Genomic DNA, 24835 nt, shown 5'->3' with positions numbered 1-24835 from the left:
CATGGACATCCTTCCCAGGAAAATGAGGGATCCATTCAGATCCATTTGTAGCCCTCAGCCCGGTCAGTTACTTGGCAGGGAGACACAAATGTTTACTTGTCCAGTGGAAATATCCTGTCCAGCAGGACCAGGCCTGTGGGAGGACAAGGTCTGGGCAATGCAGCAGCCTTTATTTCAAGGGATGATGGCAAGGGCAGCCTTGGGATGCTCCTCCAAGAAGCAGCTAGTGTGTGGAGAGGAGAGTAAATGTGGAGAGCAGTCTCCACATTTACAGTAAGAAAGGAAATTCCTTGTTCAGGATGCTTAGTCCACAAAAAACATTCTGGAGGACTTCATCCAGAAGAAGGTGCCCCATCATCACCCGTCCTGTGTGAACGGAACAGGGAGAGAAGCAACTCCTCTCCATGCCCAAAACAACAACTTCTTCCACTCTCTGCAGACAAATGCCTTTTTCCATCATGCACACTCCTCCAGCACTGTTAGACACATAACCTCCCCATTCCACTCCAGAGAGGCATGCAAGGACACAGCTCCAACTTCCCTGGCTGGCTAGGCCCTGACTTCAGCTGTGCCCATCCCAGCTGTGCCCACCCCTGTTCTCCCTGCTCCTGCAGAGAACCAGCTCCTGACAGGGTGGGGGACAGGCACATTCCCATGTTTTCCTAGGACTGGTTGTGGTTTGCTTTTGTTGTATTTGGAGTTTTCCAGTATACTGAGTTTTCCGGCACTGCTGGTGCAGAGCTGAATTACGAAACACTGGAGCCAAGATGCTGTGCAAAATAAGATCAGTTTCAAATTCAGTGAAACATCCGTGACTTTCAAAAACTGATTTTTGATCTCACCCCAGACCCCAAGAAAAGTTCACAGCTCCTGATCCCCTGTGTGCATGCTCCCAGGAGCAGCATTTCTCCAGGCACATTTGCTTTGCTGGGAGCCGGGGCAGTGTGCGCTGCTCTGCTTTGGCGCGCGGCAAGCTGACAGCTTATGAAAAGATGATTAAATGTGTTAGACTTTTTTAAAAAAAAAAAACCAAAAACCAAACCTAAATGCCCAAAGCTGTTTGCAAGGGGGAGGGCGGAAGCCCCAGGAAAGCTGCTCAGCGTGCAGCCACGGTGCATTAAGCTTCCTCTGAACCCCACTGATTAGCACCAGGCTCCGTCCGAGCGTGCGGACACCGGACCCGGGTACCTTGTGGCAGCCTGGGGGAGTGGAGGGGCCAGGAACAGGCCCCTCATTGTGCCCTGTGCACTGCTCAAGGGGAACCCGAGAGTCACGCCGAGGATGCAACTGGATCGGGGGCTGTGGTGTGGGGTGGTGGGATATGGATTGTCCACACTGCAGTTGATCACCAAGTAAGTTACTGCTAGAGCTTGGATGTAGCCAGCCCAATGGAGCTGCACAGGAGCTGCCTGCTGGTGTGAGAGAGGAGAACACAGCCTGATAGTTGGGATGGAGCTGACTGGGCACGTGTGGACAGTCCCGCTGCAGAAACCCTTGTCTGCCCTTCCCCACGTGCCCACCTGCCAGCCCTGCTGGGTGCGGGATGCCACCCGGCCAGGCTGGAGCACACCAGAGGCACAGCAGCAGTGACCATCGTGTCACTGCCACGTGAGCAAGCAGCCAGCGTGCCACTGCACAGCTCAGAGGAGGCTGCTACACTCCGGGCTCTGTGCACAAAAATCCTTCCTGCTTATCCGCACTGCTCCGAGTTCCAGCTTCGCTCGCATGTAGGCACGATGGAATCAGTTCCATCCCACGGATGGAGTGGACCAGGATCCCTCTGGGACTGGTGAGAGGTGGCTTGTGACGCACAGAACACAAGTGCCAGGAGAAACGTAGAGCTCATGGGTTTCCAGCAGCCTTGTCCCTCCATCCTCCCCCCTCCCCGTGCCAGGTTATGGATGCTGCAGCCCTAAGACAATGAGGCTAATTAGTGGCTTAGGGCCCTGAGCCTGCCAGGGCTGGAGCATGAGCTGAGCGGTGACTCAGGAGGGCGGCAGCCCGGGCCAGCCTTCCCACATTCCTCCCCTAAATCCCCCACACAAAGGGAAATTTAGCCACAGTGACTCAGCGAAGGAGCACAAACTTTACAGCCGGGCTTCGAGTGCTCTGTTTATGTATTCCCCCCCAGGAACACGCTGCTGGGCTTGTAATTAAATAAAAATGTCTCACTCTAGCAGGCTGTGACCCAACCATCAATACAGGACCTATTTTTACTGTTATCCTTCGTATGTATTTAAGAGAGCTCAAGCCGGAGGTAGCAACTTTTGAAGCCCTAATAAGTGTGAGGGGTTGGCCTTGTTTAATTTACTGTGTAATTATTTTTCCTCTTTTTCTCTTCTCTTAACCTGACATACTTGACATCTTGCACGGGACAAAGAAAGAGATGTGCCGAGGCATTAAATGTCAGCCCCGACTTTATGGTGCTATGGAGGCTGCATGTGTGTTTGGTAAAGTTCATCCCAGAAAAAACAGTCCTTTAAATAGAGCAGAATCTACACCAGGACCTCAGCAAAGCACTTCTGGGAGCTTGTTCTGCCTCCCAAAACAGGGGATACTCTAGTGACACTCTACTCTAGCAGTTTCATCCTGCTTTTCCTGTCTCCCTTGGGTTTTGACTCTCCTCAGGATGAATACAGCCCTGGGGAAGATGTTCTCAGCCTGTCCAGACACCATTCGTGCTCGTTGGTCCCCTCAGCAGTGGGGCACAGGGCTGCAGCTCCACCCAGGGCTGTTCCTTCTCCAGGAGGATCACACCCAAGTTCAGACACTAGTAAGAATTCCAGGTGAGTTAAAGACTCATTGCATGCTTTTCTGAGCACAAGAGCAACAATTAGAACTCCCTTCCTTTAACAGGAAGATTTCCAAGAGGCCCTGAATGGCTTTAGAGTTCAAAACCAAGAAATCATCCAGGACCACAAGCAGCATCCTCAGTCCCACTGGAAGCAGCCTGTTTCTGTGCCCTCAGGATGCTCAAGTTCATTTACTGGAGGGAGCAAGTCACATCCAGAATCCCAGTCACTCAATAAACACCTCCAGCCCTCATTCCATCTCTCCTCTCTAGCAGCAATCCATGTCCCATTTCCAGGTGCACAGTGCTCTGCTCTCCCTTTCCAGGGGAGAGGATATTTATATGTATTTATGTGCTCTGTGTGCGCACAGAGAACAGGTTACTGCTTCTGACAGGGCAAACAAGAGCCCACACTCATGGAAGACTTTCCCCCCCACCCCTCCTTTCCGTGCTCTTAACATATCTCTGCTTTAAATATTCACACAAAATGCTTTCACAGCTGGGGAAACTTCTGCCAAAGGGGCTCCTCCTCCTCCTTCTTCCCTTTCTTGCACCAGGACAAAAAGATCGAGTGGCTGCATCACACATGGCACAGACCTCATTTCTGAAATGCTCGAGCTGCATAATGATGGTATTTTAGGTTCAGATTAAATTCCTGTTCATCTCTTCCATCATTCCTAACAGCTCTCTAAACTATACAACTCCTGAACGTACAAGAGACAGAACGAAGTCTGAGGATAAATGTTTTGGTCTAGGTTCAAGGTTAGATATTAACTGATTTTATTTTCTTAATAATTGCCAGAAGATACAATAAAGCCCTGGTATCTTATCTGGTCACAGATTGCTCAGTGACCAAATCAGATAACATTGGTGCAGCAAGGCAGCTCACAATCTGCCCTTTCAGGGTGGATATTGATGAATCCTTCCCAAAGGTCATGAGGAATTGGTGTATTCCAGCTTGTATCCATCGCCACAAGTCCCGTGGACACGGGCTCCACATTCCGGCCGGGCGGTGGGGTCAGCCCCGGGAGCGAGGCGAGTCCAGCCAGGGCTCCAGTGCCCTTGGACCCTGCAATGTTCATGCTGGAGGGCGCTTGGCAGGGTCCCCCTTCGGCCAGGGCACATTCCTAGCTGGAACAGCTCGATCAGCCTCCCAGGAATGAAAGTAAACACTCCTGCAAAGTCATTCCTGGATAAGACCTATCTGCCCAGGGCCAGAGGCTCCACGTGTCCCTGCCAGCGGCCAGGGATGCAAATGGGGGGAGGCAGCAGAGTGTGTGACATGGCTGTCACCGGGGGTGCAGCTGCTGCCACCACCCCCAGCTCCTCTCCAGGTATTAATTCCCTTTGGAACCCAGTCCATTCTTTCTCACTTGTGTGCCTCTCCCTCCTGGCTTCTACTGCCTCAGGTGCTACATCCTTTGGTTGGGAAATGCCAATTCCACCACAAATTGACCAGAATTCCATTTCTCTCTGCATTTTGGAAAACAGTTCTCCATTCACAAAAAATTCCCCGTGAAAAGTTTAGTGTTGGAGCACTGGCATCACTATGCTACCTCCAAAACTGTCTATGGATCACCAGATGGCCGAGGGTCCTTGCAGATGTGCAGAGACCAACAGGGCAGGTGGGGAGCAAAATTGCTCAGGGAGGTGGGGTGAGATATTCCAGCCCAGAGGCTTTTGAAGGGGTACATTTTGGAATATCTCTTCAAGGGATCTGAAAGGGCAAAACAAACCAAACCAAACCACAACCCTCATGAAAAGGGTAATTAGCTGAAAGGAGGACATGGAATAGTGGAAACTCAAAGGTACTGGTGGTAGAGGAGCTGGCAGACTCTGGAGAGAAGCACTGAGGCCAGCAGAAAGGGGATGGAGGTCACAGCAACTGTCTGGGGGGACAGAGCTTCAACTTTGGCTACCCCATCCTCCCATGGAGCATTGCATTCTCGGGACCAGGCTCTGACTCTGTTACAGTATTGTGTGCCATCCACTGCGATAGAAAACAAAACAGAAGGGCTCCCAAAGAAATGGGCTGTAATCCCAGTGGGAAGCAGTGCTATGTGAACTGGAAGGTAGAATACTTCACCCACACTGCCTGAGAGTTCAGCTGAGGTGATGAGAAATTATCCTAGCTGGCATGAAAGCCTATGAGTTTTGCAGCAATACAGCTCTTTGTCACATCCCTCCCTGAGAAGAGCAGTTCCAGCAGGACACTCCAGGCAGCTCTGGAGTGGGCACTGACAGACCAGGGCACACTGAAATTGCTGAGCACAGCCTGAGCCTGGTGCCAGCCAAACACCACTGCCCGAAAATAGAGCAGTTTTTCTGTACACCAAAGCATTTTGAAGTGATCATCAGCACAGCAGTTATCCAAGAGCTGCTACAACCTCACCACCTGCTACTCTGGGCAGGAGGGTACCGAGCCCTGACCCACCTGATGGCTGGCAGGAGATCCAGGAGCTGGCACTGTGCTACTGCAGCTACCTGGGCTACCTGTGCACAGACCACCAGAGCCCATGTGCAGGAGCACAGAGCCAATCTTCAACTCACATGCTGGAAGAGTTGTCTTCCTGCAAATCAGAAAGCTGATCCAGGAATTAACAAAGAGCAGGATCCAGGAAACAACCTCACCTAGGCACCAAGTGAGAATTGCCTAGGAAATATGGCAGCAGTGCTATTTGTACCTCAGATTCATCTTTCTGACCCATTTGTGGAAATTCGGAAGTTGTCAAGGGATACTGTAACAGGATCACAAACAGGTTTAATCTGTTCTTTCAGTACTACTCTGATTTAAGTTGCACTTCGCCAAAATTGCCCTTTGGACACATTTATTCTAGGAGAATCCACTCACAGAACAGTTTATTTTTTTCCTTGTTGACCACACAGTACCCAAGAAGAGACAGTCTGAGTCCCTGTGACCTGAAATGCTGTCCCTGTCTCTTGTAATCCTAATCCTGCTGGAAATAGGAACCGAGCGTGGCATCCCCGACATAACGCTCACAGCCTGGGCTGTAACAGGACCTGATCTCCTCCCAAGAACACTAAACTAACTACAACTAGGATTTTCCCCTTTTTGGGTCAGTACACCTAACTTCACGTTCTGCCATTGGGGTCCCAACAAGCTGTTTCTGAAGCTCAGCCCCTACACACAGCCCCTACACACACACTCTCTGCAGAGCAGCAGTCGATGCTGGACACTCACTGGCACGCGGGTGCCTCGCTGCAGTGCCCAGTGCTGGAGTTTGGACAGTAGCAAAGGATAGTGCTGGATAATTAATCCTGTCCCCAGGAGTTGCATACACCAAAGAGCCGGTGCCATCAGAAGAAATAAAAGTCAAGAGGCATAAATGCAGCACGATTAGATGGAGGTGGGTCCTTCCTGTCACTGCTCCAACACTGTCCGTGCTCGGAGGGAGAGAGGGGAAGGGAAGGAGATGAGTGAGCATGCTGCCTGCTGCAAATATTGACAGAACCATTATGGGCATGTATAAAACTCCCATTTGCGTGATGCAAGTGGGATAGTCTTTGAATACTTCTGTCTCAAGGAATTCTTTATTTTGCCATAGAAGAAAAATGTTTTCATATTCTCTCCTGCCGTGCAGACCTGCAGCCCGGCGAGCCCTTTTGCCCTTGAGAGCCATAACATTATTTGTTAACATCTTTATGATGCCAAATGGTCTGTGCTAGAACGGGTGCCATTCTTTAGCTGGGAAACCATATGGCATGCCGAGTAATAAATAAGGTATTGTGATAGTTAATGAACCTAATTGCCAGCAAAGGCTTTAATACAGGGAATGTGCTGCTGAGAATTTAGCACCACATTAGAGATGCAGCAGAGCTCCTCTGACTTCTGAGGCTTAATTTAAGTTCTATATTGCAAACTCCAGAAAATAATTCCAAACCCTCCTGCTGGAAAAGCAACCTGCTGGTAGACTGTGATTATACTGAATTACTAAAATCGCAATCAATTTTATACAGTCTGTTAACCCTTGCTGGGGAACTTGGCTCTCCAGGAGTGTAGGGGATGCCACTCTGAAGAGGGACCAGAGCCAAGTGAGTTGGAGCATCATGGTCATCATCTTCACCATGACTGGTCCTCTCCTCTGGCATCTTCCTCTTCTGGAAAACATCCCTTTCCCTGGCCCATCTGCTTACCAGCTAAACTGGCTGTGGGCAAAGCTGGGAAGAAAACCCACAGTTTTGAATGGCCACTGCTGTTTCTCTGTGACCAACCAAATAACTGCTGTTCCCATGTCATGGTGTCACAGCATGGCACAAAGTGCTGGTGCTGCCACTGCCTCATGGCTCCCAGGAAATGCTCCTGTGCGCAGAGCAGCATAAGCAAACCTAAAAACACAGTTAAACTCACTTTTACTCCCTCAGCCCTCAGAGGGCAGAAGAGCTCTTCTGGCCTAACAGAATCCCTGGAACTGCTGCAGACTGTGAATGTGACCACAAGAGCCCCTTCAGTCCAGAGCACCCTGGGATGAACCAAACCCGCAGAGATGTCAAGATGCTGCCCCCGCATCCTGGGGAGTGCTAGAGGCCACTGGTCCTTTGTGGGGTCTTTTAAAGCAGCAAGCACAACACCAAGCATTCCCTGTTAGGCTGCTGCGCAGCACGCAGAAATCAACAGAAAGACAAGGAGGATATATCGGTCCTGGCAGGGCTGTTTTCAAACTTCCAGTTGCAAACATGGACCTGCTATCCCGTGGAGAAAGGATGTCCCTTGCCACAGGTCAGAGCTGTGCTGCAGCATGCCTGCACTTTCTCTGAGGGTGCTCCAAGTACTCGTCAGCATCAGAAACCTTCGCTCAGACTCCGCACATCATCCCCTGAAACAACCTCTTCCTGTAGGAAAAGCCGCCCCTGGCTGGCAGCCCCATTTTAGGGATTCATCGTTCCCCAGAGGCCACCGGCCCCACAGGGAGACACGCGGAGTGCTTGGAGGAGAGCAGCGCTGCTCCGCAGCACCTCCGGAGTGGCCAGAGGAGGTTATTGGTTTCTCGCCTGCTCTGATTGCGCTCGGCTGCCCTGCAGTCACGTCCTGCCGCTGCAGCCCGGCTCTGCCAGGCAGAGACATCCCGGCTGGATGCTTCCCCGGTGGGGCTGCCCCTCTCCATCCCCTGGCACCCGCTGCGGCTGGGTCCGTGGCCGCCTGCGGACCTCTCCTGCCCTGGGCTTCGGGCAGGTGGCACAGGCTCTGTGCGTGCCACGGGGGCACAGGGAATCAGGGCAGGGGGTGGCCAGGGCCAGCAGAACGGGCAGAGTGGCGAGATAAAGAGCGGTGCAGGGCGGATTTAATACTGTACATAAATACACTTTACAATCTGGGGAAGGCTCAGTGCTAAGAGGAAGCCATTGGAATATTTTATCGTGATGCAGATCGAGTGAAAAGACTGTGAATAAATAAAAGGGAAGATAATTATTTGATGGAGTTCTCTTAGGATATGCCACAGCGGGGAATACTTACAGAGAATACATATTACTACAGAGACTCAGCTATTCAAGCATCAAACCAACCTATAAATTGTCAGAGGAGAAAATTGGAGGAGAGGAATGGATGGGGGTTTGGGCACCGGTCTCATCAGTAACGCCGGGTTGCACTTTCCACCTTCCCCATCGCAATTCCCCCTGCCCGAGGAGTCATAGCCCTGAAAAAGGGAAGGCTGCCTCCAATAAATGTCTTTCAGGAATTACGGCCGAGCCACTACAGTACGGAGATGGTGTCGTTTATCTCCTCGCCATCTGCACGGGCCGGGGCGCAGCCTCATCTCTGCCGCACTTCTGCAGGGCCAGGGGCTCCGTGAGCAGAGCCCAGAGCGGCTCCTGAACGAGCCAGCCTCTCCAGGCACCGCGCTCCCGTCTCTAACCACATCCTCCGAGGCTGACATTCCCCTCGGCCCCATTTCGGAGCGAGCCCCTGCACAGAAAGGGGTTCCGGCTGCGGGACCAGACTGGTGCATCCCCACGGGGCATTTCCCAGAACCTTCTCCTTTGAGCTGACAGAAAACTGCCGAGTCCCAAGCTCTGCCATGCTGGCATCCCTCGACCTCACTTCTCGCCCACTCCAAAGCCAAGGCTCTCCAAAAAATGCACTTTGCCGAGCCTAACGATGCTGCGCACCGTCGCAGCCCTGCTCGGAGCGATGCTCCCCGTTTCGGGGAGCGAAGCAGCATTTCCCTGAGGTCAGAGTGCTTCCTAGAGGCGACAGAGAGCCCGGCACAGCTCGCACTAGCCCCGCTGCCTCTCCCACCCGCCGCCGGTCACGGCTCCCAGGTCACAGTCCCTCGGGAATTCTGTAAAGACGGCACAGACAAATCCGTAACCGTGCTGATACAGGGTCCGTGGACGACAGCTTGTTGTGCAGCTTGTTGAATATGGTACTACTCCTGTACTTCTCTTTTCTCCCCACTATTCTCGGCCCTGTTCCCTACGAAAGCACCCCACACCCATCCTTTCCCTCCTGCACAGAGCCAGCTCTCCTTCCTGGAGGCAGCTGGGACACGGGTGAATATCGGGAGGGAGCCGAGGAACACCCCACGCCCTGCCAGCACCTCCTCCTGCCCCACGCCTGGCACAAGCACCGGGTCTGTGTGGGAGCAAACAGTTTACATCCTTTCCTGACGGGGCTGATGTCATTAGATCTGAACATCTCCCGTCTCTCCGGGGTTGAAGGAAACCTTCGGTTCCTTTATGGGGATGATGTAAGCGACAGCCTGCAGTTCAAAGAGGAAGCCTCAGGTAATTAGCAGAGGTGCTCATTATTTTAAGCGAGACTTGCCACTGCTTCCAGAGCCCTGAACAGGAGCAAAGCCGGTCTCGAGCATGGGCTACCTTTAAGGCTGGCTCAGACAACACAATCAAAGGCAGCCTGACAGCGGCAGGTCTCCCTCCCTCCCGCTGCTGAAGGGAATTGCTCAGTCACCTGCACCCAGAATAGGACTTTGTCCCTGTTCCTGTCATTAATTTATCACCTGTGAATTAGAGGGGCCCCAGAGACGCACAGAGCCCACCTGTTCCCTCGCCCAGCTCTGACATTTGGAGCCTTGTCGGCAGGTACGGGCCCTGGCAAATGGTGCCATAAACCATCCTGAGTCAGCTCTGCCAGCGTGTGCCCGCCCTGCTGCCCTGCTCCAGTGCTGAGGGGAGCTCCAGCCCGCTGTGGGGATGGACACAGGCCCCCAAGGCTCTTTAGAATAGATTTTATTTTCCCCTGGAAAAGCAGCTTTAATGCAGTGGTGAGATGCTCAAAGGGATGAGACAAAGCACCCTGCTTTTTGTAACGGGGCAGGGCACTCCCAGGGCAGGATAAACAGCAGCCCCCACCCTGTGCCACCCTTTCAGCAGAGGTCATTCTTACACCAGTATCACTCCATTTACCCCAAATGCACGGCACTGCTGTAATCACTGCCATTCTGGACTCCAAACAAATCAGCCCTAAATGCTTTTCTGTTTTGTTAAAGGGGACGGGAGGAGGGAGGTTTTAAAGCCGCCATCGCTGTAATGCAAGGAAATTACCATGTAGGATGCAGGGGTCTGAAAGCTGCACTTAATATCCCACACCTTTCCGAATCCTTTGTGTCATGACAATCCCTGAACAATGGCAGCTGGTTGGGTCTGCAGCAGGAGCCCCCACTCCTCCCCTGCCACCACCAGTGCAGGGGTTCCAAGTGCCCTGTCCCCTTCCCAGAGCCCTGGCAGCACCAGCAGCACAAAGAACCCTGCTTTGCCCTCACCTCCAGCTTTTGTCTTGGCTGCTGAAGAACAAAGGCACTGGCATTTGTGTCCACAAACCTACTTGGCTCTGTTCATGGACACCTGAGCCTGTGTCAAGCACAGGACATATCATAAATGTTCTGAAAAATGGGCAGTAGGGTAAAAGAGCTCCTCAATATTCCCATGGAAATGAAAACCACGGGGTGGTGAGAAACAACACAGTCATGTCAGGCCTAAACCCACAGGAGCCTCAACATTCAACCTCTTCATTTGTCCCTCTTAGTATAGGGAGAGCAGAGAGAGTCCATGCTAATCAGAGGAAAAAAAAGGTTTTTATGAATAACCTGTAAACAATCCACAGGAGAGGAAACCCTGCACCGAAGACAGCCTTTGCTCCAAGGCTCCTCAATGGCAGTGCCCAAAGCCACCCCAGCAGAGCCCCAGCTCACACTGAGCTAGCTCTCCACCTTCCACACCTCCCAAAGCCACAGGGATGTGTAGCTGGCACTGGAATGCCCTGGCTGAGTGACCTGGGGCTGCCAGGGTCTTCTACAGAGCTCTGCACCTTTGGGCACAGGAAGGACACGGGTTTGGGATGAATCAGACCATGATGTGTAGGCAAAGCCCCATTAATGGAACCACTCTGAGGCACTGCATCTCCTAGTCAAGTACTGAAACTGGAAGCCATATTTATGAGTGAGATATATCCGCAGAGGGAGCAATAAACTGCAAAGCAAAGTATGAAGGTTTGCAGCAAATGCTGTAAAGTTTTACACTCCCGAAAACTGGGAATAAAAGATGTACCCATTTAAAGCAGAGTGGATGGAAAGGGTTTGCACAGAACTATAAAACAGCCTTATAATAGTTAATTGCTACTTTCTTGTTGCAGCCCAGAGAAAAGAATGGCTTAAATCCCTGTCGAAGAGTGGGAGCAGAGAAAGGAGAGTGAGAAGTGAGGAGAGGAGTGCAGGGAATGGGAACCTTTTGTTTGGGATCCTCTATACCACGTGGAGAAAAGCTGCCTTTTGTTCCTGACACTGGGCTGCTCCTGCTCCCCTCTGTGGGCAGAGCAAGACCTGGGGCAGGGAGCAGCATGGGCAGTTGTTAATTATGTATCATTTAACGAAGATCCCATCGATGCCCATGTGACAGAGACTCAGCCAAACATCTGTCCCTGGGAGGAAAGGGCACAGCAGTGGGTGGATTCCTCTGACAGGACCCTCGAAGCACAGTATTTCTGACCACAGAAATACAGGGGAAAACTCAAAATGCTTTCTACAACAACCAAAACAACCAGCCACCTTCAACCAACCCCCCCCACCCACCAAGAAGCACCAGCACCCAGTGGTGCCCTCAAAGGACACCCATCCTTAGAGCACCTCCCCAGGCCAGTGTCCACCGCACGAGCTGGAGCTCCAAACCTCCTCTGGGACACCAGCAGGAGCTGTGCTCATGCAGAGCCTAACCCAGCAATGCCCTGAGGTGCTGCAAACACCAAAATACCACCCCCCCCCCCCCCCCAGCTCTCTCTGCCCTTTATAATCTCCCAACTGCTGCACAGGTGAGGGGATGAGGCCAAGGTGTTCCCCCACACTCTGGGAGAGCTCCTCTCCTCCCTCCCCAGACTTCTGCAGGTGCTGCTTGTTTTCCCTGTGGTTTTTCCTCCCCGCAGTGGCAGATTTTGTGCAATATCCAGGAAAGCAGAGCCATGTATTCCTCACTGTAAACATCGAGATGCTGTTTCCACCCATCAGAGCAGCACTTAGGTGGAGATGACAATGGAGATGGCGCAGCCCTAATCACACACTTTGAAATAAGAGTACGGGGGGAAATGGAAATCAGACGTCTGGAGCCAGGCTCTCGTGGAGCTGGGAAGCTGCAGTGTCAGAGCCATTCTGGGGGCTGCCACGAGACCAGGGGCTGGCTCCTTGGGCTGACCTGATCGTGGCCTTCTAGTGCCTGAAGGGAGCCCATTTAGAGTTTTTACTCTTCACAGCTTGAAGTGAGAGGACAAGGGAGAAAGGCTTCACACTGACAGAGGAGGTTTTGATCAGGTATTAGGAAGATATCTTTCTCTGTGGGGGTGCTGAGGCCCTGGTACAGTTTTCCCAGAGAAGCTGTGGCTGCCCCATCCCTGGAGGTGTCCAAGGCCAGGTTGGATGGGGCCTGGAGCAGCCTGACCTGGTGGAAGGTGTTCCTGCCCATGGCAGGCTGATCCCAGGACATCCTATGAATCTGTGATTCCCAGGACCAGGCAGTGGCAGCCTGACAGTGAGGGCAGCAAATGCCAGCTCCGAGATGCTCCTCCACTCCTGCTCAGCGGCCTCTGGGTGCTGACAGTTTGTGCTTTTATTTCCAGATCATGTCGTTCAGTGAACAAAATCAGGCTCTAAGGACTGAAAGCTAAGCTCTGCACTGGCAAATGCCCCTGGGCCAGCTTGCCTGGCCAGCAAGGCTCTTGCAGGGCCCCATGTCCCAGCGCTGCAGTAGCAGGGAGCACTGATTGTTGGCTTTGCTGTCAGAAGAAAACCTCTTTACCATGTTCATCTTTCTAGCCGACGTCCTTTTTACGGCTCACACGCTCAGCAGAGGGCTTGGCAGTGGCAGGTCTGGCTCAGTGAGGGGTTTTGTAAAGCAAATGCACCTTGGATCTACACTCGCACTTATTAGTTTGACGATGATGCGGCAGCTCCTCTGCTGTCACTTCTAACGATGGATCCTTAAAAAAAGCAAAGGCCAATTATATAGATTCGGAGTCGGTAATGAGCCTAAAACTGTTTGATCATTTCGGCTCCAGCTGGGCGAGTGGGAGGAGGACGAGCTGCTGCGGGGAACCTGCCAGTGCGAGAAGTGCGGGACTCTGCTGCCTCTTTGTGGCAGTGACAGCGAAGGAGCTGCCACCACCGCATCCCCTCCGTGCTGCTCAGGGTACCGTTATAAAAAATACGTAAAAAAAGCAAACAAACCCCCCAGACTCCCCTCCGTGCCGCTCAGGGTACAATTATAAAAATACATAAAAAAGCGAACAACCCCCCCCCCAACAAACTCCCCAAAAAAATGAACCACCAAACCTATAGTTGAAACTAGCAAGTGGAATTGGTTGAAATCTCAGCAGTATTTCCAAGTGCCTGAGCATTAAGAGTGAAAACAGGCAGCCAAAGAATGGGCTTTTTATCCCAAAGCAAAGTTTCTATTTTTCCACTTGGCTCCTTTGAAGAGCAAAAAGGGCACAAAATAGCAACACGAACAAGCACAACAAACTCCAAGAGCACCCCTGGAGCATCTGAAGCGGTTCCTGTTCTCTCACTGTGCATTTTTCAAGCCTGGGCTGGGCGAGGCTGTGCCAGGCAATACCTGAACTCACCAGGCCCCTGGCCAGGGACAAGCCACGGTAGCACAGGCACCACACGCTCCCAGCTGGGCCCGGGGGACCCAGGGAGGGAGAACAGGCAGAGCAAAGTAAACGAGGCTCCAGGGAAATTAAGGCAAAGTGGAAGTCCTGGCAAAGCGAGGTAATAATTCCCTTTCTGAACGAGTGACTGTTTGGAATTTAACCAGGCAAACGCGATTAAACCAAATGGATATAAATTCTAGGTGCGGCGGCAAGTAATGAAGTGGAGAAAATGAACAGCACCCAATTAACAAGGAAATCGGATCTGCTGCAACGTGTGGGCATCTAATGAAAAATGAAGACTCAACTGCCCCTCTCAAACTTTTTCCAGATGGAGAACACCCGTTTTACATCCAGCATCTTCTGGGATACCCAGGGGACTGCAGCGGCTGGGGAGAGCCAAGGATGCTTTGCAAAGCCCTCGGAGAAGTGAAATCCCTGGGAAAGCTGGTGCCCACCCACTCCCACGGGATCCAGCCACGGGAGCAGGCTTGGAGCCCCCGGAGAAACCTCGGCACCGGCGGCCAAGGGGCACGACCTGGCTGCAGGCTCGTGACAGGGGTGCGCTGTCGCGACAGCGGGACGCTGCACGCGATGCGTAAATGACTCCCTTACGGCAAACAGGGTCTTTATTTATTATAATAAATGTAATAAACAATAGATATAAATATACATATTATATTGTATATATTATATAAATAATAAATATACAAAATATTATTTATTTATTATTATTTAACTGCCCGTTATTGGTTAATTACAGGTCATGAGTGAATGCCCTGGGCTCTGCCGGCCCCACCCGGGTTCTGCACCCGCAGCTGCCGCTGAGCCGGTGCTGACGAAGCTCCGGTGCTGTCCACGTTCCCTTTCCCGTGTCGGGCTCTATTCCTGTTTCCGCTCCCCATTGTCTGGTTCCTATTCCTGTTCCCCATTGCCCTTCTCCTATTCCCGTTCCTATTCCCGTTCCCCACTACCCCGTTCCCCATTACCCCGTTCCTATTCCCGTTCCCCACTACCCCGTTCCCCATTACCCCGTTCCTATTCCCGTCCCCATTCCCGTCCCCTGGCCCCGCCCCCGCCGGAAGGGGCGTGTCCTGCAGGCACGCTCCGCCGCGGTGACGTCACGCCGAACGCCGCGGGGGGCGCAGCCGCTGCGAGCGCGCTAGTTCAGATCTCGGCGGGGCCATGGGGGCAGCGGCTGCTGAGGCGAACCGGACGCTCTTCGTGGGGAACCTGGACCCCAAGGTCACCGAGGAGCTCATCTTCGAGCTCTTCCACCAGGTACCGCCCGGCGCCCGCGCTGTGTGTACCGGGGAAGGGCGCGGCGGGGGAGGCCGCGGCCGCCATGGCCGGCGGGGCTACGGCGGCCGCCGCGGGACAGCGTTCGGCGGGGCGCACGTGCTCGGCGGCGGCCGCTCCCTCCCGCTGTTTGCTGAACTCTTGGCTCCCGCTGCAGGCGGGCCCCGTGATCACCGTGAAGATCCCGAAGGACCGGGACGGACGGCCCAAGCAGTTCGCCTTCGTCAATTTCAAACACGAGGAGTCGGTGCCGTACGGGCTGCGGTTGCTCAACGGGATCAAGCTGTACGGGCGGCCCATGCGCATCCAGTTCCGATCAGGTACCAGAGACACCTTCACCGGTCTTCTGGAGGGAAAGTGAACTGCTCTCACCTGCCCTAGCCCGTAGCAGAATCGTAGTTACCCGGGTAAATTGCTGGAGCCTCTCACCAAGGGGTCCCTCATCTGCCAGCTGTGCTGCCCTCGCACCCTCCTGTCCCGGTGCTTCCACCAGGGACCTTCTGTCCCTCATGTCCGGTGTCATCCCTTAGCTGAGCTTTCTCTTTGAGGTATTACTGGTTATTCCTGCAGCACCTCTAAGATCCGTTATAAATTACCACACGAGCATTAAAGTTTGCATCTAATAGTTGTTAAATGAGGCACGTTGGCTACTAGATCTCTGCCCTTTCTGGTGGGAATTAAGATAGTTGCAGTACTTTATTTTGGTGACTGGGCCTTGTGCTTTTGCAGATCGCTGGCAAAACTTGAGAGCCAATTCAAAATGTATTGATTTTCTGCAAGTTCACTTCACACCTGAGTTCCTTAACTGGTATTTGTGGGTCTCCTAAAATATTTGTCTCTCCGCAGGGAGCAGTCATGCAGCCCAGGATATCAATCCATCCTGTTCCCAGCTCGGAGCTGCTGGCACCAACCCTCCTGGGATGCCTCATCCAGCATCCAACTGCAGCAGGTACGAGTCTCATCAGCACAGGAGTGTGGAATGGAGATAGACATTGCATGGTTCATCGTGTTCCTGGCTGCTTCCAGGTGCAGTTTGGTGTTTCTTTCCTGTGGAGGGAACACCAGTGGGATGCAGATGCCCTTTGGACTGCAGCAGTTGTGTGTTTAAGGCTGAAACTCCTGATCTGTTTTCCCTGCAGGTATGAGAGGGTTCCAGATGGCATGGCCACTCCGGGGTTCCAGTCAAGCCTGCAGAGACAAGCGGTGGTATGTGCACACACTCACAGGCACAGGTCGTGGGAATATACTTTGGGGTGCAGAAATGACAATTCCAGACAATTTGAAGCTCCTGGTAGAGAAGGGGCCAGCTGGGAGGGCTCTGGGATGTGGGTGAAGCAATGTATCTGTTCCCTTCTGCTATCAAAGTGTGAGTTAGAGGCCGGCCCAGTGGTTCAAGCACCCCAGCGGGCAGTGAATGTACCAAACCGAGCATCCCTTTCCCTCTTTCCCTTGCAGATGAACAGCGCGGCTCGGCAGCAGCCCCAGTTTGGGGGGAAATACGAGCAGCCCGGCTTCCCCCCCGCTGGCTACCCGCACTCCTTCCACGGCCTGCCCAGCTCCCCGGGGCCGCGGCGCCCCGAGGGGCCGGCACCGCGCAAGGGCCGGCTGGGCGGCCACCCCTACCCCCCGGACAGCCGCCACTTCGGCCGCGAGCGCTTCGGGGACTGCGGCCCCGACTACGGCCGGGGCAAGCGGGAGGAGTACGGCTTCGATGAGAGGGGCCACGAGGCCGAGCACCACTACCGGGGCGGCCGTGAGGAGCACTATGACGACAGGCACCGGGACAGCTGGAGCTACGAGCACCGCAGGGAGAGCTACAGAGAAGCCAAGTGGCACTCGGCGCGGCACTGATGGACTCGAGGGCAAAGCGAACGTGACCTGTTTCTCACAGAGTACATGTATAAACCCCCCTCCCCCGAAACAAAAAAAAACAGTGAAGTCACCTTTTAGTGTTTGTAAAAATACCAGCGGTGCAGTCCTGCCAAACTCTGGTCTCAGTATTAAATGTGTTAACTCACACTTCAGGGCTTTTACATAGGGTAAAAAAAGCCAGAGTGAAGTGTTGGAGAAACCACCACCCTGTCCTTGTGTCAGAGAGAAGTGCTGTTAGAATTTTTTTAGGAGAAAAGAACATCTGTGTTAGATGGAAGGGTTTAGCATTTTGTGGGACAGATGCTGCTTGGCATCTGCAACATTCCTCATGTTTTTTATACAGTCATAGAAATCACACAATGGTCTGGGTTGGTAGGTACCTTAAAGACCACCTCACTCCACCCCCCTGCCAGAGGCAGGGACACCTTCCACTCGACCAGGCTGCTGAGAGCCCCGTCCAACCTGGCCTTGAATGCTTCCAGTGATGGAGCATCCACCATTTCCCTGGGTAACTTCTTACAGTGCCTAAGCACCTTCACAGTAAAGACCTTTTTCGTAATATGTGATCCAAACCTACTCTCTTTCAGTTCCCCGTTGTCCATTTAAAATACTACTATATTGTCTTGGAGAACATTAAAAGTCTCCCTGGGGAAAGCCCCTGGGTCAAAATCCACGTTTGAGGCGGGGGCAGCGGAGCTGCTCCGTGAGACCCGTGACGGGAGGAGCGCTCCGGGCTGCCGCGGACTACAGCTCCCAGCAGCCCCTGCGGCGCACCCGCCCCCGCGGAGCGCGGGGCGGCGGCGCGGGGGCCGCCGGGAACTGTAGTGCGGCGGCGATGCTGGGCGGCGGCCGCGCCGGCCTGGGCCGCCTGCGGATCTGCGCCGGGCGGTTGTGGCGGGGCCGGCGGAGGGCGGCGGCCATGGCCGGCGGCGACATGGGGCAGCGCATGGTCTGGGTGGACCTGGAGGTGCGGGACGGCTGCGCGGGGCGGCGGGAGGCGCGGGGAAGGAGCGGACGGGACGGGGGGCGCGGGCTGACGCTGCCGCTCGCCCCTGGCAGATGACGGGCCTGGACGTGGAGAAGGACCAGATCCTGGAGATGGCGTGTCTGATCACCGACTGCGACCTCAACGTGCTGGCCGAGGTGAGCGGGCCGGGCGGGACCCCGGCGGGGCCGCGCCGCTTGCGGGGAATGCTGGAACAAAGGAAGGCCGGGCGATCCCGGCTCCGGCCGCTCCGGGATCCGCCGCTCCGCTCCGCGCCCGCAGCGTGGCGGTGGCAGCGGAGCGCGGGGACCTGCGTCACACCGCCCTTCGTGTCCCCAGGCTGGAACTGCTCCGTGCTCTGCCTGTGCTCGGCACTAAACTTTTACACGCTTCTAAACTTCTTTTTTTTTTTTCCTTTACCTTTATGTTTTCCTGTCCCCGACAGGGCCCGAACCTGATTATCAACCAGCCCGACGAGCTGCTGGAGAGCATGTCCGAGTGGTGCAAGGAGCATCACGGGAAGGTAAAAGCCGAGCGTGCCTCGGCCGCGATGGCAGTGATGTGTAATTAATGCCGAGCGATCAGCTGCAGCACGGCCTGAGCAGGGACAGCTCCTGTGCTGGGCACTTGGCAGTGCGCAGAGGGTTGAGACACAGGGGACGCCGCCTCAGTTTGTACTGGGGAGCCTGTGTGGAATGTTCTGCCCAAGGTCTCACAAGTCATCTGTGGCACAGTTCATAGCGCACTCGGGGATTTTTAGCCTTCAGCTTCCAGCTTGCCTGAAGCAGCCTGTGCTTCGCCGCGTGGTTCCTGATGGTTTGGAACAGTGCTGGAAGCTACTTGCTGGTTTTGGGAGTGGAGCAGCTGTGAGGCTCCCCTGGGAGGGCTGGAGCAGCCAGGGGGACCAGAACGGGACGTGTCAGTCAGGGATGTGCCAGTGGCTGGCGTCTGCCAAGGCAAGGGCTCGGCCTCCTTTCTCCCAGTGGGAGCTTGGCCATTGGGGTTTGGTTCCTTGGTTCTCTCACAGAGCTGCTGGCCGCCTCCTGCCTCTGTGGGAGCCTTGGTGCAGGCTGGATTGGGTTCAAATTCTGACACCTCCTCCTGCTGAAGTCTTGCATAAAATAATTCAGAATAATTTCTGGGGGAAGGGGAAGCTTGAATGCCTGAGTAAGAACAGATGCAGGATTGGTGCAGAACAGTCCAGGGCCAGTCAAATACAGATTTCTTCCTGTGGATTCTGGTGCATGTGGGATTAAACAGGCCTGTAAATACTGGGCTTTTACCTGTCCCCACGGCACTGTGAGCCTTGTGGATTTTTTCACTGAAAGCTTCACTTTTGCAGCAAGAGATTATTTTTAGTTCTTTGGGCCACCAAAGAAAGGTTCCTCCTTGCCAGCAGCAAGAGAGCAAATGAATTTTCCAGTCCCTGATGATGAATTGAAATTCAAGTTAGTTTTCAATTAAGGGCTGAAATTTTAAGACATCCATAACTCCGCCCCCCTTCCCCCTTCGGCATCTTGCTCTCCCTGGGAAGAATTAGCAAGAGTTTGGGAAATGAATATTAATTTACTGTGATGGGTGCTTTTCCCTTCTCCAGTCGAGGATTCCGGCTTGGCTTCAGCTCGGGAGTGAATTGGAGATGGTAGCATGCGTCCTTGCTGCTCCTGAGGAGCTACTTATTTTTAATTGACTAAGAGAAGAGAAGCAATTAGAATATAGATGAAAATGCTGCCACATAATGAATTTTTTAACCACCACTTGGATCTGTCAAGTAGATTTTTGCTGCACAGTCGTGGAAATATATAGCGTAGCCAGATGGAAATAAATCACTGAGAACACTTGGAGAGGATTTGACATTTAGCTATTGAAAAAAAAAAAAAAGAAGGGAGGAACTTTCCTGATATATAGGAATCTTGATAAACCCTGAAGGCAGGATCCTGTTTATTTGTGTTCACTGGTACCTGCTGCTCCCTGCTGGCGAGGTGAGTGCCTCTCCTGAAACAGGGATATAAAGGGATGTAGCACTCTCCTGGCTCAAGAATGTGCAGGTGGATAAACAATGCCTCACATCTTGGTAACTGAAGAGATCTCTGAGCAAAGAAATCCAGAAAATGGAAAGAAAAAACCCCAAACCCCACAGGAAGGTCAGTGCTGTCAGGGCTATTTGCCTGCCTTGGTTTTCCTTCCCAAGCAGGAGGTCCCTGGGGAGAGTAAAGGCTGGGGGTGCCCCAGAGAACTGAGATACAGTTCAGGAGGTACCTGGGGATCAAACAACACTTGGAGGGTTGACCTTTCACTGCAGAGTTAAACATTTACTTGAGAACTGTAGCATTCCTGGCAGTGTCTGTGACAGGGTGTTTCTGATTTATGACTTGGCTCTTTCTTGCAGTCTGGCCTCACTAAGGCTGTGAAGGAGAGTAAGATCTCGCTGCAGCAGGCAGAGTACGAGTTCCTGTCCTTCGTGCGGCAGCAGACGCCCCCAGGGCTCTGTCCTCTCGCAGGTGAAGCATCTTCTTCATCTTCCTCCTTAACTGCAGCACATCACCTGTCCTGCTCTCCCAGCGGGATGCAGGGACACTGGCACATGTGGCAGGACTGTGTTCTTGCTCTGCGCTGTGCCTTTTCCTCCCTGGGTATCCAACCAAAGGCTGAATAAGGATCTTCCAGGTGTCCTGTTACCCAGAGCTGCTTTCAGAATTTCATATATGATCTTGGGACAGCTGCTGAGTAAAATTAATTCCAATGGCCACTTTCACTTGGCGAAAAACCTGATGTTGGCATAATTCTTTGATATTTATCTGTGTGACCCAAATTGTGGGAGTAGTAACTGAGGAATTACTAGAGGTATTAGTATTAAACCCCGTGTGATCCTACAGTGAAAAGCTGACAAACCTTTACAATCATATTTGCTAGAAAATGGGATAAATGAGCTGCTTGTGAATGGCTTTTCTCCCCCTGTGATCTCTCCCAGCTCGCTCCGCCTGCTGCTCGTTTCCATGTTGCTCTGTAGTGTCTTTGAAGAAACATCTTGTTTGTGTCTTTGTAGGTAACTCTGTTCATGCAGATAAGAAATTCCTTGACAAATACATGCCGCAGTTCATGAGGCACCTTCATTACAGGATCATTGATGTGAGCACTGTCAAGGAACTTTGCAGGTAAATGTTCCCCCGGTTAAGGCGTTTGAAGAATACCCCTGGGATGCCCGTTTGTGATGCTGGGGCTCTGCAGAAAGCAGCAGGGGGCTCGCAGGGCTGTGGCTTCTGTGGGTGTCAGTGAAACCAAGAGTCCTTCACCAAGTGTAACAAACCCGCAGCAGCCACCAGACATGGTTTTGAATCTGAGTTTTCTTTTTAAGTGGCAGTTTTTCTGCTCACAGGCGCTGGTATCCGGAGGAATACGAGTTTGCACCAAAGAAGGCGGCTTCTCACAGGTGAGCTTTGTGGCTCTGCTTCTGACAGAGCAGAGAACTCTGCTCTTCCTGAGCAGGATCTGGGGCTCCCTATGAATTCCAGCATCTCTGGCTGATGCAGATGGGGAATGTGTGCTTCTGCACCGTGTCAGATGTTTGTATTCGCCTGTCCGAAGCCTAGATAGTGTAAGGAAAGGGATTATTAAAATCCAGAAAACAGAAGTTTCCTCAGCTCTTCTGATTCACTCTGCTCTTCAAAGTGCATGTTTGTTGACCATGCAAACTGTCACTTAATGGGGGTTATTTGCCCTTTTTTTTTGGGCAGAGGTGGTCACAGAAAAAAATGGAGAACAGTCAATGAGTGGTGAGAGTCCTGCTCCTGCCCATTTCCTGAGCTTGGAATGTGCCAGAGGTAGTGGGAAGGAGCCAGGGAATCTCTGTGGCTCTGCTCTGATGGGCCCGTGCTGGGCAGGAGGGAGGCTCTGGTACCCACAGAGGAGGAGGAGGAGGGCTACCAGTTGCAGAGGTCTGGCCAAAGTCTTGGTTGATGTGCTGCTGCATGGAGCTGAGCCCTGAGCATGCCCTGGCTGGAGCCGGGCAGCTCTCTGGAGCTCTCATCTCTTCCCTTGGAGTGAATTGTTTTCAACAGCTGATGCTCTAGACCCTGTTGGTTTCCAGCAGCTCTGTCCCAGGGTGACATAAACTGATAATCTATATGCCTGGCACGTTGGCACCACTGGACTTTGATTGCTTCCCTGAGACAATGAGTGTTATTTTCATTTCTGGAAGGTGCACCTTTCATGTGCATCAGTTTGGTTTCCTGCAGCCTGGAAATTTTCAGTGGCATTAGGATCTGGGCATAGCTGGAGATGTACCCAGGCACTTTGAAACCCTCCTTAATTCTCTTTCAGAGCACTTGATGACATCAGGGAAAGCATCAAAGAACTCCAGTTCTACAGAGACCACATCTTCAAGAGGAAAACGGATGAGAAGAAAAGGAAACTGATTGAGAACGGGGAGAGTGATAAAGCTGCTAGCTGATTTCCCCTCCCGCCACACCAGCCCGTAGCACACACTAGATGCATCTCCTGGTTCTTTTTTGTTTGCCAGTCTCTTGGGAAGCTGCCCCCTGGGTTACCTTGTTTCTTACCAGCTGTTCAATGCAGACAGAAGCCTGAGTTGCTGCTGCTTTTCAGTTTGAGTGGGGAATCAGCACGCTGGGCCCCAGCAGTGCCCGGGTTCTGATGTTCTAGCTAAACCACGCTGTTTGATACTCCTTGCACCTGGTTTTAGGTGCAGTCTTTCTTTCTTGACACAATAAAACCAGTCAGTTGAAAGATGGTGGTTTTGGACAGCCTTTCTTTGGTGCTGCCAGGTGAACTGCTGTTCCTGGCCTCCCCTGGGCTGTCCTGGAGCGGGAGCTGCTGGCCCATAAACCAGAGGGTGTAATGGAGCGGGGTGTGTGGCTCGCAGGCATGTTTTTATTATGGGCATTAATAATAATGGCCATCCAGGGCTTCTCAATCCCGCTGATTGTTGGAACACCTGCTCTGCCAACCCTGGGAATGATTGTTATTGCAGAGAGGCCATTAAAATGGTTAATGGGGCAAATAAATGAGCCTGTGAAATGTCTCTCTCCTCCGTCACCGACTCCCAGGTAAGTTGGCAATTCCAGCGAGGTTTGTTTTCTGTGTGGGCAGGCTTGGAGCAGGGCAGAGCTGAGGGACATCGCTGCACAGGGTTATCCACCACAGCCAGCACCTGCAGAGATGCCTTGGATGCATCCCTGTAGAGCTGCTGGGGCCCTGGGATGGTGCCGTGCTGGAGCTGAGCTTCACCCTTGTCACACAGTTCATCCTTGTCCCAGCAGTTCCCTGGAGCCACATCACGGCCACGTGCCACCAGGATCCGCTTTGTCTTTAATTCCCATGTTGTTAGTTTTCCTCCCTTTCTTTGACTTCTTTCTGACCTACTTCTGCTTTTCATATTTTAGTCCTTGTTAAGATGCTTTTGTTTTCCTTGAAACGTTTTTTAAGGAAAATATGCCACCTGTGTTTATACATTTTTAAATATTGTTTATTCTTCTGAAATAACGGTGCCGCATGGAGGATTTTTTTCTCATTTCCCTGTATTATGCAATAGCATTCCTGGTTTTCTGTGCTGGCATCATTCGAGGTTCCAGTTTAGTACAGATTTGTCACGCACTTGGCAGAGCACAGATAAACCCCGCCAAAGCAGGTGTTATTTTGGACTGGAAACAAAGCTCGCTCCTGCAGCAGGGGCTGGGGAGAGGGGACAGCAAGGACCCCCTGGCTTGCACCCTTCCCTCCTGTAGGAGCATTTGCACCAGTTGTTTCCATGCTCTGAAAGCTCCATCAGCATCACACAGTCACGCAGGTTCCAGATACAGGGACACAAATAATTCTGTTTTGGGACAAAGAGTTCCTCAAAGGCAAGTACGGAGTGTGCCTGGGAGCCCTCGGCTCCACCCCTTAACGCTGTGGATGTCTCCCGAGTGGAGGTGGTTGACAGCACATTAAACCTGGAACTGCACAAGGAGTTTGTGCTCCCGTTCTCACTGCTCGGGAGTCCCCACAGCTCCAGTCGCTGCCAGGATGGAGAGTTTCCCATGGAAACTCCTTCCAGACATGAGCCATTTGAGCCTCCCACGATGGCAAAAAGAGCAACCAGTTATCCCTCCCTCCTTCCCTCCTTCTCTCCTTCATCTTTCCTCTGCCCTTCCTTGCACCTCTCATTCTCTCCATCCATCCACACTGCACTATTTGAGTGCCAACCACAGAAATCAGGAAAAATACCAGTTCATGCTACACTTCAGTGCGGTCTGCTCCCATTCTCTTTTTGTTAGAGAAATCCTCCTGCTCCCAGGCACAGCTGCTGGCTCCACCACTATGGGCCAGAAGAACTTCCTCTGGCAGCTGCAGCATAGACAGCATCAACCTTTTCAAGGCAGGGGATGAAAGAGTGACCCTCAAGCAACATTTCCCCCCCCCCCCCCCCCCAGTTTGCTCGGGTTTGCTGCGTGCTCGGAGGTGGCAGGGACGTGTTGGGGACACTGCCCAGCCCAGCCTGGCACTGCTGCCAGTGCTGCCCACTGGCCTTGGGAGCTGCCAGGTGCAGCTGCATCACCTCAAGGTCGGCTGCAGAGAGCCTGGAATAGAAAACCTTCAGACATGATTTTTGTGTCTTTTTTTTTTTTTCCTCCCACTGCTGCTGATGATACCCTTTTACTGGAATAAGTCTCTCCTGCTGACAGATAAGCTTTTAGGGTAGTGAAATCTCTGTGACACTTTAAGTGCCCTAAATGACAAAACAAGGACGTGCAAGATTACCCTGTGACTGCTCCGTAGA

General features: G+C 52.7%; 2 protein-coding genes across 2 annotated transcripts; both read left to right on the top strand.

The window, feature by feature from the left end:
* Positions 1-15062: 15062 nt before the first annotated feature.
* Positions 15063-17695, top strand: RBM7 (RNA binding motif protein 7). The gene is made up of 5 exons (XM_062508708.1): positions 15063-15182; positions 15358-15520; positions 16047-16149; positions 16340-16406; positions 16656-17695. The coding sequence occupies exons 1-5, from the start codon at positions 15087-15089 to the stop codon at positions 17049-17051; spliced, it is 825 nt and encodes a 274-aa protein (XP_062364692.1). The 5' UTR covers positions 15063-15086; the 3' UTR covers positions 17052-17695.
* A 212-nt stretch (positions 17696-17907) lies between these two features.
* REXO2 (RNA exonuclease 2) lies at positions 17908-22803 on the top strand. Its single transcript, XM_062508601.1, has 7 exons — positions 17908-18039; positions 18132-18215; positions 18503-18580; positions 20447-20558; positions 21104-21212; positions 21434-21487; positions 22378-22803. Exons 1-7 carry the CDS (start codon positions 17908-17910, stop codon positions 22505-22507), a joined length of 699 nt encoding a protein of 232 aa, XP_062364585.1. The 3' UTR covers positions 22508-22803.
* Positions 22804-24835: the final 2032 nt, after the last annotated feature.

Source organism: Cinclus cinclus, chromosome 25, assembly GCF_963662255.1.
Source record: "Cinclus cinclus chromosome 25, bCinCin1.1, whole genome shotgun sequence".
Classification (NCBI taxonomy): Eukaryota; Metazoa; Chordata; class Aves; order Passeriformes; family Cinclidae; genus Cinclus; species Cinclus cinclus.
The sequence above is the reverse complement of the archived record's forward strand: the minus strand, read 5'-3'. Positions and strand labels throughout refer to the sequence as shown.

What these genes read in the sequence shown, in the direction of transcription:
- RBM7 (XM_062508708.1), top strand. Translation starts at nt 15,087, where the DNA reads ATGGGGGCAGCGGCTGCTGAGGCGAACCGGACGCTCTTCGTGGGGAAC. An exon ending in CCAGCATCCAACTGCAGCAG is followed by an intron (nt 16,150 to 16,339) that starts GTACGAGTCTCA and finishes TTTTCCCTGCAG; the next exon opens with GTATGAGAGGGTTCCAGATG. An exon ending in GCCTGCAGAGACAAGCGGTG is followed by an intron (nt 16,407 to 16,655) that starts GTATGTGCACAC and finishes TTTCCCTTGCAG; the next exon opens with ATGAACAGCGCGGCTCGGCA.
- REXO2 (XM_062508601.1), top strand. Translation starts at nt 17,908, where the DNA reads ATGCTGGGCGGCGGCCGCGCCGGCCTGGGCCGCCTGCGGATCTGCGCC. An exon ending in AGGGCTCTGTCCTCTCGCAG is followed by an intron (nt 20,559 to 21,103) that starts GTGAAGCATCTT and finishes GTGTCTTTGTAG; the next exon opens with GTAACTCTGTTCATGCAGAT. An exon ending in AAGAAGGCGGCTTCTCACAG is followed by an intron (nt 21,488 to 22,377) that starts GTGAGCTTTGTG and finishes ATTCTCTTTCAG; the next exon opens with AGCACTTGATGACATCAGGG.